The sequence below is a fragment of the Carica papaya genome, chromosome 2, assembly GCF_054855325.1.
Source record: "Carica papaya isolate Zhongbai chromosome 2, ASM5485532v1, whole genome shotgun sequence".
NCBI lineage: Eukaryota > Viridiplantae > Streptophyta > Magnoliopsida > Brassicales > Caricaceae > Carica > Carica papaya.
In genome coordinates, this window is record NC_142310.1 from 3,867,514 (window position 1) to 3,886,357 (window position 18,844).

At 37.0% G+C, this 18,844-nt stretch overlaps 2 protein-coding genes across 2 annotated transcripts in view; both read left to right on the forward strand.

Moving 5' to 3' along the window:
- Window positions 1-463: 463 nt before the first annotated feature.
- GEA6 (Stress induced protein) lies at window positions 464-1,277 on the forward strand. Its single transcript, XM_022048499.2, has 2 exons — window positions 464-751; window positions 850-1,277. Exons 1-2 carry the CDS (start codon window positions 646-648, stop codon window positions 1,011-1,013), a joined length of 270 nt encoding a protein of 89 aa, XP_021904191.1. The 5' UTR covers window positions 464-645; the 3' UTR covers window positions 1,014-1,277.
- A 1,518-nt stretch (window positions 1,278-2,795) lies between these two features.
- EMB2771 (E3 ubiquitin ligase) overlaps window positions 2,796-18,844 on the forward strand; it is a 39,813-nt gene continuing 23,764 nt past the window's right edge. The window contains exons 1-12 of the mRNA XM_088213421.1: window positions 2,796-3,164; window positions 3,585-3,648; window positions 3,953-4,037; window positions 4,703-4,989; window positions 5,121-5,226; window positions 5,308-5,468; window positions 8,666-8,853; window positions 8,942-9,011; window positions 9,764-9,934; window positions 10,143-10,627; window positions 11,191-11,650; window positions 12,015-12,353. Coding sequence (XP_088069547.1) covers window positions 2,938-3,164; window positions 3,585-3,648; window positions 3,953-4,037; window positions 4,703-4,989; window positions 5,121-5,226; window positions 5,308-5,468; window positions 8,666-8,853; window positions 8,942-9,011; window positions 9,764-9,934; window positions 10,143-10,627; window positions 11,191-11,650; window positions 12,015-12,353 — 2,643 coding nt within the window. The 5' untranslated portion in view covers window positions 2,796-2,937. The remainder of the gene's footprint in view (window positions 3,165-3,584; window positions 3,649-3,952; window positions 4,038-4,702; window positions 4,990-5,120; window positions 5,227-5,307; window positions 5,469-8,665; window positions 8,854-8,941; window positions 9,012-9,763; window positions 9,935-10,142; window positions 10,628-11,190; window positions 11,651-12,014; window positions 12,354-18,844) is intronic.

Genomic DNA, 18,844 nt, shown 5'->3' on the forward strand with positions numbered 1-18,844 from the left:
TTGATAAAAGTGCAAGTTTGGTTGGGCCAGACCAAGCACCATTCAACTTTTTGCTGTTTATTCGGGCCGGGTCTCGGTTAATGCGGAATCCAGTAAATTTTTCCTCCGAAAATTAATAATTTTTTTAAAAAATTATTTAGTGTATTTATAAAATAATACAATGCGGCTGGGGGTATATCCATTATTATTGTATTTTCTTCTCTCTCGTTAATTTGAGGATAAACAAGAGAAAAGTAAAATAATTAATGTATAAATTTACATAAGAAACAAGATTGAAGAAAGACAAAATTTCACGAACAAAATTCCAGGAAACGTGTCACCTGGTTCAACACCTATAACGTCTTTCCTACGACACGTGTCATTCTGTTTTGACTCCGTAAGTTACGTGTAACTCAACCTCTTCGTCTCCAATCGCCACGTCAACTCGACACGCGTCCTTCCGACCCTGATATCCTAACGTTTCGGTCGTCTCCATAAATTGCCAGCTCCGGCGGGTCGTTGCCACCAACAGGATCGTTGTTTGTGACACGAGTCGCTCGGTATCCAAGCGTTTGGGAGATTCTTAAGTAATAGCTCTTTGGTCGTGAGCTTTCCCGTAAGTGCTTATTAGCTTCCTAGCGATCGAATAGAGAGAGAGAGGAGAAAATGGCTTCAAGGCAGGAGATGGACGAGAGGGCTAGACGTGGAGAGACGGTGGTGCCTGGTGGTACTGGAGGAAAAAGCCTAGAAGCCCAGGAGCACTTAGCTGAAGGTATACATATATATTCATAAATATTATATGAACGTATATACATATATATATATACACCCTATCTTTGTTTGACGATGATAACGTGAAATGGTAAATAGGGAGGAGTAGGGGAGGGCAGACGAGGAAAGAGCAGCTTGGAACAGAAGGGTACCAGGAGATGGGACGCAAAGGAGGGCTGAGCAGCACGGAGGAGTCCGGCGGTGAGCGAGCGGAGAGGGAGGGAATCCCCATTGACGAATCCAAGTTCAGAACCACAAGCTAAATTAGTCTATGTACTACTAATGTCTAATAAAAATTAGTAATAAAGACGGTCGTCCTTTTTCTTCCCTTGTTGGCTTGTAAGGGTTAGTTTTAAGGGGCACTTTATGTGCACGTTTGCATGTAGGTTTTCTGAGGCAGTTGGAGTTTGGTCTAGCAGTAGCTTCGTTAATGTAGTCGAACAACTGTGTTCTTTATATGTTCGGCTTCGTTATATATATGTACGTAGCCTTTGTGATCTTTATAATATAATGGATGGCTTAAAATATGTTGTACTCTATCCAGTGGTGTGTGTTTGTTTACTACAACGTTTGCGAGATATATATTCGCTAGTGTGTGTATCATCATACTTTCGTGGGAGAAGAGGGAAAAAAAAGGAGAAGAATGAGGGACTTCGATCAAGTGTGGTAGAAGATGGCATTTTAATTAGAACTTTTATCCATGAAGCTGTAGATTATTTTCCATATGTTGACGTCATACATTACATAATTATATACGAGTAGATACGTACCTATATAATATATAAATCCGAACTGAAGTTTTGTTCTGAAGTTGCCATATTATTTTCTGTATGTTGACGGTATATTTATATAACTGTATACGCGTATAAACTATCTATATATCGTTACTAATTTCGTTGAATTAGTTGAGCAAATATGGACATTCTGAAACCGCTGTTCATTATTATGTCAACATAAATATTGTTTACGTTGATGAAAATTTAAAATATATTTATTGACAATGTATAGTAATTTATATCAATTATATCAAATAATGTAATTATAATTATATGTATAAGTATTATATTTATATAATTTATATTTATTATAATAACAAATATATTTAGCAAGTTTTGGTCAAACAAGGTTTAGAAATTCAAACTCTAGTTCCAATGTAATGAATGAATTTTATTTCAATTCGTATTCTAGCAGCAAAATAGTGTTAGAGAGGTTGGATTAAGGGAATTTAAGTACAATAATGTCATTTTTAGTTAGTTAGGTGTGAATTATTTTTTTTTATGTACAAGAAAAATAAAAGTAACAACATATTCGATCAGTAAAACTAAAAAAGAACCGTCGTGCCAAAAAATTTGATTAACTATTCATTTTATTTTATTTTCTATCTATTTTATTATTATTTTTTAAATTTTTCAAGTAATTATATTCATAAACCTCTCTATTATAAATGCACAGGTTCAAATTCTCAAAGAATGCGTGCAACTTTAATGTGTATAAATTCTTATTTCAATAAATAATATATTTTTATCTACTTTTTATTCTATTCCAGATTTTCTACTTTATTTATTTTTTATTATAACAACTTATAAATTATGAAAAGTGAACGATGGAAAGACAACGTGAGGCAAGAAGAGACTGAAAGTAAAAATAGTTAAAGTTGAGTTTCTATAATGCAAAAACAATAAGTTTTGAAGTTTTATCGAGTAAAAATTATATTATTATTTTTAAATTTATTTTTTTATTAGATATAATTTTATAATAGTTGAAGTTTTTTAAATTATATTTTTAAATTTGCATAAAAATTTTAGTCAAGTTTTTTAAAGATTAATTTAGATAAAACTAATTAATATAATATACAGATAATATAGAGGTTTAAACTAACTCCGCCCCTTCCAATTTTCGGAGATGAACAACTAATTCCTGAATTATTTAGTTGATAAAATTGGACCCACCATATTAGTAGCCCAGAATTATTATTTTAGGTAACTCGCCCAATGGGCCTACGCATTAAGTTAGCTCTAGGGTTCTATCTTCTACTTTGCTTAAAATACGGGAAAAAGAGCGGGAGAGAAACCAAAAAAAAAAAAAAAAAAAAAAAAAAAAAAACACTCACTTCACTCTCCTCCTCCCTCGCTAAATTACTCTACTGAGTAAAATATCCTCGCTTTAAGCGCCGATCGCCGGGAAAGCATGTCCGTCGGAGTTAGGCAACTTACAGTTCTAGGCGAGTTCAAGCCATTTGGCTTAATTGCCGAAGCTCTCGACGGGAAACCGCTCGATAATCTCCCTGATAAGTATGATTACTTCTTATTCGACCCCGAAATCGCCAGTGAACGCGACAGTTCGGAAGTCCGCGACGCATGGGGCTCCTCGCCAACCGACCGCAGCGACCACGAGCTTTTTATTCGAGGCAACCGGTAAGAATTTTGCTATTTTACGCGACGTCGTATTGTGATCCCTGGTGCTTCGGCAGAATATAGGAAATGGAAATTGAGTTTCGACTATTTATCTTCTTGTTTAGTTTATTTACATTGAATGGCTTAGTAGTTTATCAGTTACGAGAAATGTGATCTTATTTATACTAAAAAAGTAATTTAGTCTATGTTTGGAAATCCATAATTAGTGATGAGGAGTGATGAAAATTTCATTGCAGTATGGAAATTGAATTTTCAGAAACCATTGAAGTAATATTCCAAATTTTATCTATCGAGTCTTACTATTCAATTGCCAGGATGATAACTCAAATCATGTTCTAATGCACTGGCAATAGTGATTACGTGAAATGTTGTTCATTTTTGAGTAACTAATGGTTTTGGTTGCTTATGTTGTTGCCATAGGATAATATGGTCAATCGGATCGCGTGTGTTCAAGAGATTCACCTTACCTGCTGCAGTCATTATGGTACATCACATTTGTATATGTGTATCTGTGTGTATGTATGGCATATTTTTGTACTAGTGTCTAGATGTTATTCATCAAGGAAGTGGATATCCTATTTGACGAGATCATCAGTGCACTTGGTTCTCATTAATGCATTAGTGACATTTTTTTGTCCTTTTATATATAAAAGAAGTATTTTTATGAAGCAAAGGAGTTCTTTGTTTTATTATATCAAATGTCTTTGTTTCATATTGTTGACTTTTGCTCAATCTTGACACAATTGGATTCTTCTTGATTTTTTCTCCTTTTTATGGCGGTAATTTAGGCATCCTGGTGTCGGCTGGGTGACTCTCCAGATGCTTTTCTTTGTGTCCTATTAGCTGGTTGTTTAACAATCTATAGTGTATCAGGTAAGCTGACTTGAATTTACTCCATGAAGACTCATTTACTTGTTAACACGTGTTTAATTTTCCTTAGGGCTTCAAATTTATTTGGTTAAAAATCAGATCTTGTATCTTAAGTGATACTAGTTATCCTCTGATCCTGGCATGCCTGCCTTCACCATCTAATTATCCCGAGTCTCTCTATGTTCGGTTTTTGCTTTTGTAATTGGAGAGAAATGGAAGAGTTTCTAAAGATTGATTTCAGCCCCTCCAGAGGGATGTTTTTTTGCTTTTCTTTGGTGAAGAGCATGTTTTTATTTTTTGGGGGTTTCTTTAGCTGCTTTTAAAAGATGTTGGGTTGCTGTTTTGGACATAGGATCATTCTTTCAATTACATTTCTTCTTTTATAAATAAACCATTTGATTCACCTGGGTGGTCTGCACTAAGAACAGATCTTTTCTTTAATTTTCTCTTGTGCTAAAAGAGGGCTTGAAATGATATATATTTAGGAAGTTGAGTGTTAAATTAAGCAGTTTTTGTAGGACTTGTTTGCATCTTATGTCAATGCATGCAATTGGTTTTCGGGCAAGATAGACTACTATGAAAATGTTGAATTTGTTCTGTTAATTTTTTTGGTCCAAAGCAATGTGAGACCAGGCAATGTTCCTTCCTCATGATCTTTTGGGTGACAGGTGACCTAGTGTCCATACCACTTCCTCAAACAGTAACATCAATATGGCCTCTACCATTTGGATTACTACTCCAGCAGGTAGCTGATGTTAATCCGATGCCACATGTACCCTTTTCATTTTCAAATCCTATGTTAGGTGCACGGGACATTTCCCGTCCTAGAAAAGAGAATAGGTTTAGTTCACAACAGATTTCCAGCTCTTTCCATCCCTATGATCACATTATGAACGAAGATACAGCTTCAGCATCCTCACATTTGATTCTAAAGGATCCACTGGAAGAACTGCAGGTATTTACATAAATACATACATTTATAGATTTATATTTTGTTAATCTCCTTATATTTTAATAGCTATGCATGTTGCGTATTTTAACATTTTTTTGATAAGCTGCATAATTTATATGACTTGAACTTTTCAGTTGACTTATATTGAAGAAAGAGGAAAGCTGAAGATAATGAAGGACTTTGACGAAAGAACAATTTGGACTAGTGATAGAATTCCTCTATTGGCATCATATAACCAAGGTTTCTAATATTATTTCTTAGGACACTGAAGTTGCTTTTCATGAATTTTCCTTTCCCACCTAACATCCACCTCGCATGCAGGAAAAATGCAGCATTCAGTGTGGGTTGCTGAAGTAATTAATTCTAACACTGAAGTAATAGATGGCAGTTTGGCTAAAGTAATTCCTGCTGGTGTCTTACAAAAACAGGTCTCTTTCCGTAGAATATGGCAGGGGAAAGGTGCCCGGAATTCTGCTTCTAAGGTGCTAATCTGATTTGTTTTTTCTTTGCCATGCAGTGGTTTGTCTTTCTCCCATTTGTTCTTTTAGTTGGTTGATCATACATGACGTATGCGTTACTAATGTCGAGGTCCCTTAGGGAAACTTGGATACTAACATGATGCCATGGTAGCAATACAATCATTCATGAGGGTGGATGATTTTTGAGTCTTTCAAGGTTTAATTTATCCTAATTGCTGTCTGGTTTCGTATGTATCTGATATTTCTTGGTCTAGTCTGTTTTGTTCTATGCAGTGGAGAATTTTGTCCAGAAACTTGTCTGATTTTTGGCTGCAACTTTGTCCTATCTGTTACATTTTAGTTCCTTTGTTTGCTGCATATATTTTCTACCTTTTGTGGAGAATTTTGCCTTTGGAATTGAGTAAGTAGTTTGCATGGGGGAACTTCATTCAGTGATAATATCTAGATATAGTGTCCAATCAAATAATGGACATGGCAGGTTTTAACTTCATTGGAGCTTTTGCATATGGTTTGCAACACAAACCTCTTGTTGGCTTCCTCTGAAATGAGGTGGTGGTAGAGGCTGGTGGCTACCAACTCAGCAATATTTTTAAATCCCAATTTTTTTCCATTTACAAATTAATCATCGTTCTCACTAATTCAATTTCTTTTAAATATTTTTTTTGTTTGTTTCAATAGTTACAAAAATTATTTATACTTTGCTCCTTTGGGATTATTCAACTCATTCCTTGTATTTTTTTTATGAGATAATTTTTTCCTTGTACTTTATGCATGTTTTACATAGGAGATTTAAAGAATAAAGTAAATATACGTGAGCAAAAGAATACTTTTGACGGGGTAAAGGAAGTAATGAAAAACCACTAAAAATTCATCCTTGTTTTCCCCATAAATATCTCCAAAAAATTTATAGTTTTCCTGAAAATCCATAATTTTCATCATCTTCCTTCTCTGAAGGGTGAAACCACTGGGAAACAAAAGAAAATAAAAGATAAACTAAGCAGTATATTCGAATAGCTAATTTTAGAGAAAGAAAATATAGATAGATGAACATTGAGAAACTATGGGTCATAAAGAGGAAGAAGTCTGCTTCTGGCGGTTGGGGTGGAGCCACAGGGGATGGTTCTTGTTCTATCTTTTGGAAGACCACTGGACCAAGGATAATTACTTGAATCTGTTGTTCCTCTCTTTTACTGTATCAATTTGAATATAGTTCTTCTGTTCATTATTTTTTGTTCTTTCCTGATAATCATGTAAATTGTGATCTCTACCTTCTTAGTAATCTTACCGATCAGGAAACACTTGATTTGGTTTCTTTGAACTGTTTGTTGGATTCTTTTATTCCCTCTTCTTATCATGATTCTAGAATTTGTTCTGTTGATTCTTCAAGATCCTAGGACTGGAAATTTTTTTTTTGGTTGCCTCATCCACAGCTGCAGTAACAATAATCAGCTGCAGTAACAATAATGTTATTCTTCCCTTCTTATTCTGGAAAGTGATAGCCCCCTCAAAGGTGAGAGTTTTTATTGGAGAACGGTCAGGAGAATTAATATCAATGATTTGCTTTGAGTATGTAGACCGGAAAATACTTTTTCCTGTGATGTGTTTTTTATCTGTTTTTTTCATTGTTAGGTGGCTTGGAAGGTTTTGGACTAAACTTTTTCATCTTATTGGCAGGTTTGGGTTTGAGCCCCAAACTTGCAGATTTCATTGATTCATCTTTATGTGATTTCTGAAAGACTAAAGAGCATTCTATTATTCTGAGAGAGGCTATTTTTTTCTGGCCTTTGTATCATTAGTAGGAGAGAGACACAAGGTTTTTAACCACCATTCTTATTCTTTCAAATGTTATTTGGTATAGGGTTGTGTGGTTAGCTTTTCTTTGGGTTTTGTACACAGTATTTGTTGGGGGGGGGGGGGGGGGTTTCCTCTTCTATGTTTTAGAGGGAGTTGTGGAATTTGCAGCAACATTTTGGTTTTCTTTGTTTTCTTGCATGTTCCTTTTTCTCTCTTTAGAGGTCCAGATGGCTTATTCTCCAATAGGCCACATCTCATCTTTCATCATCTAATATATTTTCCTTTCTATGAAAGAAAATAGAGAGTTTTAAAGGTTTTGGAAATTTCAAGGGAAAAAAGAAAGGTTTGGATATGTTGGAATCTTTTGGGAACAACTTTTTTTTGTACTATAGAAGAATAATTTGATACAGGACAAGTAGCGGCTAAACTATCTTGTTTTGAGGATAATATAGAAATAGAAGAAATTTAGGTGAGAAAAAGAAAAATATAGATAGGTCAGAGGAAATAAGGAACCGAGATGAAGAAAATACGGAGAAGCAAAATGAGCAGGATAGGTTAGCTAGAATAACACCAGAAGAACAAAAACAAAGAGAGATTTTTTATTTTGAAATAAAAACAAAAACAAAAACAAAGAGAGATCATAGGAATATAACTCTAACAAAGAAATTCTTAATTCATTATTGTCTTCTCATTTGTTGATAGCTACTAGCCTTTACATAGACATTACTTGAAACAAAGAAGGAAAATTATAAAAGAGTAAATCTAAAAGATTTTTATTGCTAGAGTATTTAAAATCTACCTAACAGAACTAAAATATTTTAGTACCCAACGAAATGTAAATAACTTAAAAATATAAAATTGTAATAATTATAAAATATTTCTTTATTTTTTTCTTTTGAAATAATACAAAGTATTTCTTTATTAGAAAGTTTATTCCAAATTAAGATTTTCTTAAAACTTTGAAGCACTCTTTCCAAGTCTAACGCTCGAGTATGCAACTTAAAATTAAAAAAATAGCTTTCATATAATGTTCTATTTACAATAAGGTAAAAATACCGAGTAAAAATCGTCTCAATACATGGTGCTAAGTTAGCCAGCAAAAAGTAGAGAGTGGTCTTTATAGTTACTCATCTCCCTCTCTCCTTCTTCCCCTTTCCACCATATTTTTTTTTCATTTTATCCACAACAGTCATAATGATATTTTGCTTTCAGTGATTGGCATCACTCACCCAATGCCACCTGGATTGAATTTATCTTGACATCATGGCTTAGTTAACCATTTGAACGTATAGTTTTCAAAACTGGATTGTGTCTTTTCTAAACTTTTCTTTTAGTTCAATATTAATTCTTTTCAAAATAAAAAAAAATTAAGTTCTTTTCACTTTAGTTCGTTGAAATGATTTCAGGTTTTTCTGGCAACTGATGATGATGGAGCTCCTGTTATTTGTTTTTTGCTCCAAGAAGAAAAGAAGTTACTGTCAGTAACGCTTCAAACCTTTGAAATCAATAATGAGATCATCTTTGATATCAGACCAGGCATGGGCTGGAGCTTGCCTGCAATTGCTGCTGCCTCTGTAATTGTGACGCACCCAAGGTGGAGTAATGTTCAATTATCTGTTTAAAGTTTCCATTCTGGTTGATCTGTTTAATGATGCAGTAGCATGTGTGTCTCCAATATTCAGAATGAAAGCGGGCCTGCTGCCATATTCGGACATCATCATTTTGTCTCAAGAAAATGCCCTTCTTCTTTATGTAAGCTGGATGGATAAGTGGCTTATTTTAATTTATCTGCTTCTGATTATTCCTTTCTAAGTTCTCTTCAAATCTGATAAGTTATGGTTTTTATTGCATGTTGCAATTCTCTTAAAGCATTCTCATCCCAGATAACATCCATATTTTCCTAGACAATAGTGTTGAGTTTCTGACATTGAGTTATTGACATTTTCAATTGTATACCTCTTTTGTACTAAAGTAGTTATTTCCATACTGTTTGTTCTTTATGGATTTCGTAACTATCTCTAGCATAAGGAGCCCCTATTTTCCGTTTTAGTTTGTTATAGTGCTTATTTGAACATTTATTACTCTATTATTTCCTAGTCATGAGAATTGCTGAGTAGAAAACGAAAAATATATATGTGCCACATGGTGAGAGCTTTTTGGAGAGAGGATTCATGTATTACTCATTGTTGTTTGGAATGAGTCGTTGTTCTTTTATTTCATGTAGTTTCTTGAGTGTTTATCTGTGATGGATCTCATTAGTTATATCATAAGGAAGATGTTTTGTTGCTGCAATTCTCACATAGAAAGCTATTCTTCATACTTCACTAAATATTTCTATATTAATGTTCAATTGTTTGATAATTTTCCTGTTTGAGCATCTTTTTTTTTTTCGGTTTCTTTCATATCTGGAACTTGATGCTTTCTTATAAAGTTTGGATGTCTTTATCTCAGTTCTTTTTTCCTCTGCCAGAGGTATATATAACTTACACATGGTGCAATTATAGTCAGGGAAACAATGTCTCTGCAGATATATGTTGCCTTCTTACTTGGGTAGAGGTCTTGTTTCTCAAAATTTGGATTTCTCGGAAACAACATCAGGTGCACACGAGTTGAAGATCATAGGACTATCTGATATTGTTGGGGGGCGAATCAATGTGATAGTAAACAATGGGCAGGTACGTGGGGTTTAAGTGCTCTAGGACTTTCTTGGTTCTCATTTATTGCTTTCTTCTTAGTCGATTTCTTGGTATAGTAGTTTACATGCCAAAAAAATCACCGAATTAGAATTCTTCGTAGCTGGTGACTGAAAGTTTATAGTCAAATAATGTTTCTGGTCTATTTGTTTATAGTCGCTATTGACTCTTTTCTTTCTTACATTTCCAGTTATTGCGCTGTGTATTACGAAGAAGTCCTTCATCTTTATTGGCGAATGATTGCATAACAGCAATGGCTGAGGGGCTGTCTTCTGATCTTTATAATCATTTCCTTGTTCTTCTCTGGGGAGACAGTAATTCTGTCTATTTATCAGAGGCTAATTCTATGGTTGATTCAGAGTGGGATGCTTTTTGTAGCATTATTAAGCAGATGTGCAGCAAGTCTAATGTAATTTCTAAAGAGCTCTCAGAGCCGGCTCAGGCGTCTTCTTGGGAGTTTCTTCTTAACAGCAAATTTCACAAGGACTATGTTGGGCTCAGCTCCACTGCTGCAAGATCTTCTGGAAAATCACTTGACCTCCAGGCTTCACCTAGTTCGAACATAGATGGTTCAGAAAGTATAGAAGATTCCTTTTACTCGGAATTATTGATAAAGAGTTTAGATTCTCTGCATGCTGTTTATGAAAGTTTGAAGTTGGATAATCTGCGGAAACGGTAAGTGCATTTTTTTCCCTTAAATTTGTGCTTTCATGAGATTTAGTCTGTTCTGAAACTTCTCTCTGATTTACCCTTGAAAATTGTTCTTTTGTTGATTTCTCTTGTTATGCTGCTTCTTAGCGAGCAAATTAGCTGTAATTTGTCTTAAATTAGAAAAATAGAAAAACATTTGCTATATGGACCTAGGATGAGGTGTTGTCTTCTGCCTAGCTGAATGATTTGCTACGAGGGTTAAATTAAGCTGCATTATGGTTGACTGTGTAGATTTTGCTTCTGTTCACATTGCTAATTGTTACATTCCTCTTCTATCTTTATTTAAAAAAAAAAATATTCCTCTTCTATCTATATGGCTCCTTAAATTAAGCTGCACTGTGCTTGACTATGTCGATTTTGCTTCTGCTCATGCTAATTGTGATATTCCTCCTCTATCTATATGGCTCCTCTCATAAGTTTGTTGAACTTTTTGGGAAGTTTAGTTTATTTTTCTTGAAATAGGGAAGTTTAGCATATTTTACTTATAAATTCATGTTTATCCAACACTTTTGAGTGGTTCTGCACAGGGACTTGGAACTTTTAGCGGATCTTTTGTGCAACCTCGCCAAATGTTTGGGTGACGAATGTTATCTGGACCATTATATCCGCGATTTCCCCAGTCTCTCCCAAGTGGTTGGAATATGCACACATTCTTTCTCCTCGAGAGGACCTCCTAGTTTATTCAGATGGCTTGACAACTGCTTGCAACATGGATGTAATTCTGCCAGCAAATGTGATCTTCCAGATTTGATTCATAAAGATGGAAACTCTGTTGTGAGCTGGGCACGGAAGATTATCTCCTTTTATAGTGTATTATGTGGTGCAAAACCGGTGGGGAAAAAGCTTTCATCTGGTGTATATTGCAGAATTGCTGCAGGGTCATATAGCACAAATGAGGAACTGACTGTCTTGGCAATGGTTGGGGAAAGATTTGGGCTTCAGCAGCTTGACTTATTGCCTTTTGGTGTATCCCTTCCTTTGCGACACGTGAGTTACAGTTGCAACTTTGAGCGCATAATTGTTCATATAAAGTTTCAGAACAGTTATTTATGCATTGAAACTGTCTATTGGGTTTACCCGAAAGTCACAAGGACATAGAGCTGGAGCAATACTACTTTAGGGATATGATTTTTATCTATTTAGGGATATGATTTTTATATATTTGTTCCTTGAACTTGTGTATTCTCTTGAAGAAATAATTGTCATTCATCGGACTAATTACACTGTTCTATTCCTACATCTTTAGTTTCTTACTCATACATATGATCAATCATCCTTGAAATAGTCTTCAACTATCTTTTAGTCTATTATTCTCTTTTTCCTTACACAATTTGGCTTTTGTGCTTTGTAGGCATTGGATAAATGTCGAGAATCACCTCCAACTAACTGGCCTGGGGCAGCATACATTCTTCTTGGCCGGGAAGATCTAGCTTTATCATTTTTCACACGTTCTTGCAAGTCTAAAGAATTTGAAACACAAACCAATCTGAATTTAATCTCTATGTCTACCCCTTACATGCTACCTATGCATCCTGTTATGGTTCCTTCTTCCTTTTCGGATACTATCGTATCAGACAGCACTAAGTTTGAAGATATAGATTCTACTGATGGTTCCACAACAGATGGAATGGAGCATATCTTCAACTCTAGCACACAGTTGCGATATGGTCGAGATTTACGATTAAATGAGGTTTGATTGTGGTCCTTCATGTTTATCAAGGTTATCTTATAAGTAGTCAAAATGCTTCATTTTCTTGCATGTAGAAAAGTGGGATTTCAGATACGTTCATTCTGTTTTTTCAAGTCAACAATTCTGAAAATCTCGTTTTTTTAAAGGTTAACCAAGGAGCAGGCAATTGCTGCTTACAAAATTAAAATTTCTGAATATCCAAACACCTCTTTCTGGGAAATGATGTCAGAATTTGCTTGTGCTTGTTATAGCTTGGGCAGAGAGGAAAAATATGGTTGAATTGGAGCCAAATAGAAGCTGAGTTGTTTTTTCTTTTTATTTTGTTTAAAGATGGTCTTGTAATTAGGTGAAAAACTATAATTGGCTCTTCCGGTCAAGCTTCTTGGATCAAACCTGCAGAAATTGGTTATTTTTCTGCCATGAAAATTGAAGGATTCAGTTCTTACTGGCTACATTGCTTTAGGATCTGATATTAGCTCTTCTGGTCTAGCTTCTTGGACCAGCTGTGGAAATTTGTTATTTTTCTGCTGTGAAAATTGAGGAGTTCAGCTGTTACTAGGTACATAATTCTAGGACCTTAGTGCTCATCCCTTTTCCTTTCCAGGAGGAGGTATGGAGTTCAGTCTTCAATAAATGGGGTATCCTTTGGCATCCTTATATTGCATTTGGTGGGATTTAATAGTCATCATTTGAACATGCAGGACTTTGCTTGGGTTTGAGGAATTTAATATGCTTACCAAAGACCTACTAAGCCCTATCATTAGCCATACTTACAATTCCCCAACCTAAACAAGCATGTCAAGATTGGATCTCCTTAACAGTAAAAGTTTTTAATCCTGTTGAAACAGTAGAGGCTTTTGGGTTGCTTTTGCTGGGCCAAGCTCAGCGTACTTTGATGGGACTTTGCCTAGGGTAGGCACAGCCTAGTTGTACTAGCCAGACTTGGCTTTGGTGGTTGTGCTACTCACCTCTGATTTAATCTAGTGGGTTAAGGATGTGGTTTTTAACTTAACTAGATTGAAATCAGTTAAATAGGTAGTTGAATCATGTAGTTATTTTGCACATTAGAAGTAATTTCTTCTTCTGTTTAATATTTGAAGCAGTGGAATATGGGACCAAAGACAAACGTCTATTAGCAGGACATCAATACGAGAAGGTGAAGACAAAGGCAAAGGCAGTCGGCCAAAGGTGAGGCAATAGGGGGCTCGGGCCTAGTAGAGGAAAGGGCGTATCCTTTGCTCACCAGTTACTGGTAGAGGTTGTGCAAGCTCGACGAGCAGCAACGACGATAAGGTGGTGATATGCTGGCCTAATGCAAATGCTTTTTAGTTATTGAAAATAAATCCTTTGACATTGTAGGAGAAGGATGTGAAATTTTCTCTCTCTCTCTCTCTCTTTAATATATTTATAAAGTGACTGCCACCTCACGCAGCGGACGACCTGGCCAGAATGGTCGTGGGTCTTAGGAGACATTTATTGGTTGAGCAAAAGTCATTCGATGTTTTAGAAGAAGGAAAAGGGGTAAGAGTGTACGAAAATAGGAGGGGGTTTCGAAAATCCATTTTCTATCAAAGAGAAGATTTGGATTGGCTGTTCCACTGTTTCAAAGAGTTCAGGTGGAAGTATGAAGAGGGAGCATGGGGAAGGCGTCGCGATTGTAAATGGAGAACGCTATGGATGGCACTTGGTGGTAACAGAGAGGGAAATTTTTGGTGTTCTTGGAAAGTAAGGAAGGGGTTAGAGGGAGAATCAATAGAATTTTCGTTCCAGAAGGCGAGAAAGCAGAGGATTGGTAGCAACTTATGGAGGCCTTTCATGAGGTAGCGATGATCGATCTAATTCCTTCGGAGTGGCTTAAGGGTAAGAGTAGGGTGGCAACATCATAGAAGATTTGTCATGATGTGGCTTCAACGATGGTTGTGAGGTGCCCAGGGTGCAAACTGGAGTGGGAGTTTTGATTAGAGCAGAAACCGGTGATATTTGCTGCAATCCTTTGTAAACCATCGATTTCCATGGAATGGGGAGGATAGAGGAGGTTGCCGGGTCGGGAAGAGGGGGGTCGGACAAGCTTGAATTTAAAAAATACAGAGAAGATTGGTCACATGTGGGAGATTGGGCGGGATTTGCGTACTTCTTTTCGTTGGCCGAAAGGGGAAGGAAGGAAAAGATTCATGTGGACCAAAAGCTAAGTGGATCGACCATCCTGCGCTGAGCAAGAAGATGGGAAAGAAACGGGTTAAAACATTTTAGTAGCCCAAACGGGCCAAACCTGGTCCAAATATTATAATTCCTCAGATGGGACACAATTTTCTGAGTTAAATGAAGAGAATAAGCGAGAAAATCAAGTCATGGGGCTCGGCTTGGCTAGGGCTCGGGAGGAACGCGAAGAGGAGGTGCTAATGACGAGCGTGGAGGATACAACTAGTGGGAGCAGCGAGAATAAGGACAACACGAAAGCTGTCACGATCTGGGAAGGTACTTCGATGTGTACGGATGATTACAAGAAGGGGGAAGAGGAGAGATAAAATTTGGCGTTAGCATGTGCCGGGGGGGAAGGGTCTCCACTGACGGATGCCAGGCTGATTGATGTGTTGGGAGAAGGCTGAACGTGATTCCACGTGTGGACCGGTGAACGAAGCAGTTCGGGTGGAGGAAGATGTTAGCTTGGAGAGTTAATACTCTGATTGGGTTTAGAGAAACTTCTCAAAGGTTAGTAAGATGTTCAGCATGACTATTAATAGTTTTGAATTTAAAATTTTAAAGTTGTTTGAGGAAATGAAACAAAACTTTACTGAAACAAAGAAGAGTAATAAGAAAGGGAAAAAAATAGGAAAGAAACAGGGGGAAGGAGGGAGTAGAGAATTAAAAATCTTGGAGTGGTCTATAAATTATGAGAGAAAAAAGAGTGGAAGGAAGGGAGAGGGGATCTAGTGCAACGATGTAAGCATCCATGATAGGGAAGATAATTTCTTGAAATGTTAGGGGGCTGAATGATAGGAGGAAAAAAAGGGTTATCAAGGGGTGCATCAGAAGGTGGAGGCCAGATGTTGTTTGTTTACAAAAGACTAAAATGGAGGAAATTGACTGGCAGATTGTCAAAAGTCTGTGGAAAGAATGCAAGGTTGAATTGAGTTTTTTTTACCTGCTGTTGGATTGGCCGGGGGTATTCGTATTATGTGAGATGGAGAAAAATATAGTTGTAAGGGGGTGGAGAAAGAGAGGGTGTCTTTATCCAGTATGCAACGTTTTGGGGGTGGTGATGGATGAGTGTTTTCTGGTATATATTGTGGGGGAGTAAGGAGGAGAGGGAGATGTTGTGGAAAGATCTGCAATGCTGTAAATCCAAATGGGGGGAGAGATGGGTCATCGGTGGGGATTTCAACATGGTCCTCCATTCTAATGAGAGGTTGGGAGAGGGAACTACTATTTCTAAAATTGAGGAGTTTAGGGAGGTGGTGGAGAAACTCAACCTGGTGAATCTTCCTTTAATGGGTGGAAGATAGACTTGGTCTAATTCGAGGGAGTAGCCTTCATGGTCAAGAATTGACCGGTTCTTTATCTCAAACGATCTGTTAATGCAGCTTGCAGGTTTAAGCCAGAAAATGTTAAACAGATATTTTAGACCATTTCCTTATATGCTTAATTCCGAATGATATATGTTGGGGGTCTGGTCCGTTTCGGTTGGATAATAAGTGGTTGAGGGTGGATGGGTTCAAAGAATTGGTGTCCATTACTTGGCAGCAACTAAATGTGAAGGGAACAACCAGTTTTCATTTGCTCATAAATTAAAGGTTTTAAAAAATAAGATTAAGGAGTGGAACAGATGTGAGGTGGACAAAATGGAGAAGACAATCAGTTACAATTTAAAGGAAATGGAATTACTTGATCTAAAAGAAATGGAGGGGAAACTCAGGGGAGGGAGATAGGGAGAGAAGGGAGTATATTAAAAAAGAATTAGCTGAAAATCTGCATTTGGAAGCTATCTCGTGAAGACAAAAAGTTAGGAAAAAGTGGTTGAGTAAGGGCGATAGAAATACAAGATATTTCCATAGTATGACAAATTATAGAAGAAAAAATAACTATGTGGAAGAACTTTGGGTGGAGTGGGAGGCTGTGAGAGGTAATGAAGCTATAAGGGAAAATGCTAGATTGTTTTTTCAGAACCTTTACAGTGAAGATCATAGCAGCAGACCAAAATTTGATGAATTACATTTTAAACAGCTTAGTGAAGGGAGTAGGGCTGGGCTGGAGATTCCTTTCTCTGAGGAGGAGGACCGGGGGTGTCTTGATGGGTGTAATGGAGACAAAGCTCCAGGGCCTGATGGATTTAATATGAAGTTCTTTCAAGTATTTTGGAATGTCATTAAAAAGGATGTCATGGCTGTGTTCAACGATTTTCATAAATCAGGATCTTTTGTGTAGTCCCTCAATACTACTTTCTTAGTTATTATCCCCAAGATAGTTGATGCGAAGGACATTAAAGATTTCAGACCTATAAGTCTCGTGGGTAGCATTTATAAGTTGATTTCGAAGGTTGTAGCGAAGTGAATGGCTAGTGTTCTTGGCGAAGTGATCGGAGAGAATCAAAATGCTTTCGTGGAGGGTAGGCAAATTCTTGATGCAGTTATGATTGCTAATAAGGTGGTGGATGATATGGTAGGACAGAATAAAGAAGGAATTATTTGCAAAATTGATATGGAGAAAACTTATGACCGGGTTTGTTGGGATTTTGTGGATTACATGCTAATGAGATTGGGGTTTGGGGGTAGATGGAGGAAATGGATTAGATGTTGCATCACTAATACTTCTTTTGCTGTTATGGTGAATGGTGGGGCTTCGTCATTCTTTAAAGCTTCAAGAGGGCTTAGGCAAGGGAATCCCATCTCCCTTCTCTAATTCCTTACCGTAATGGAGGCTTTTAGTAGGTTGATGGATAGGGCGGGGGAACTTGAGTTGGTGTGGGGTATTTCGGTAGGGGTGGGGGCTTATAAGGTGAGAGTTTCCCATTTATTCTTTGCTGATGATGTTTTGGTTTTGTGTGAACCTGATGTTAACGCTTTACTGCATTTGAGATGCATATTACTATGCTTTCAAATGGTTTTGGGGCTTAAGATTAATATGAGAAAGATGGAATTGGTGAGAATCGGGAGTAGAGGTTTGAAAGGACGCTGGCGCAAGGTGTCTACTTTACCAATCAAGTATCTTGGGATCCCGTTGGGAGCTAAATATAAAAATGGTAACACTTGGGATCCCATGGTGGATCTTTTTGAGAGGAGGTTGGTGTGGTGGAAAAGTGCTTTCCTATCTAAAGGGGGTAGGCTCACTTTGATTAAGAGTACCCTTGCAAATCTATCTATCTATTACCTTTCTATTCTGTCCATCCCTGCTAGCATTGGGCATAAACTTGAGAAGATTCAATGCCATTTTCTTTGGGGTGATGATGGGGGTGATAGAAAGTACCACTGGGTTAAATGGGATGATGTGAAGAGGCCCATTAGAGATGGGGGACTGGGGATTAGATTCATTAGAGAGTTGAACATTGCTCTCCAAGGAAAGTCGCTTTGGAGGTTTTCTATTGAGAAGAAGCGGCTGTGGAAGCAAGTTATAAGAGCGAGATGGGGTGATTGGGAGAGGGAGGAGGGGGAAGTTCAGACCAATTGGGAGGGGGTTATGGAAGAAAATCAGGGAAGGAAACAACTCTTTTGAGAAATGTTTGGGTTGGCAGGTTGGTAATGGAGAGGATATTCAATTTTGGGTGGATGAATGGGCTGGGGCGTTCAAATTTAAAGATAAATTTCCCAGAATTTTCTTTATGGCCAGCAACAAGGAGATGAGTGTGAAGGCTGCCTATGAAGTTGGTGGAGGGGGTAGGGTGTGGAATGTTCCAGTCAAGCTTAACTTGCAGGATTGGGAAGTTGAGGAGTATGTGGAGTTGTTGCTGTGTTTATCTAATATTAACATAACCGAGAATAATGATAAAAGAATTTGGAAGTTGGACAAAAAGAGGGGCTTCTCTTTTAGATCATACTATGATTTCATTACTAAGAGAGAGAACAACAGGACCCATTCAGCCCATTTCACACGAATTTGGAAATCTAAAGCACCACCCATAATCGGTTTTTGCTTGGGAAGCGGCTAAAGAGAGGATTTTAACAATTGATATGCTTAGAAAAAAGGAAATGTGCTGATTAACAGGTGCTTCTTATGCAAAGATGATGAAGAGATCTGTTTCCACTTGTTATTGGGCTGCCCTGTCACTTACAACATTTGGTATGCCGTGCTGAGGCTGACTGGTGTGGATTGGGTTATGGCGGGTAGTGTAAGTAGTGAACTTTGGGCTTGGGAGGGATTGTGTATAAAAAATGGGAAACGTCTATTTCTTATTTCACTTAATAGTTTTTAGGTAATTTGAAAAGAAAGAAATGTTAGAGGTTTTGAGGGGGTAGATACTAACTTTGGTATCATTAGGAATAGATAGGTACATACTTTTG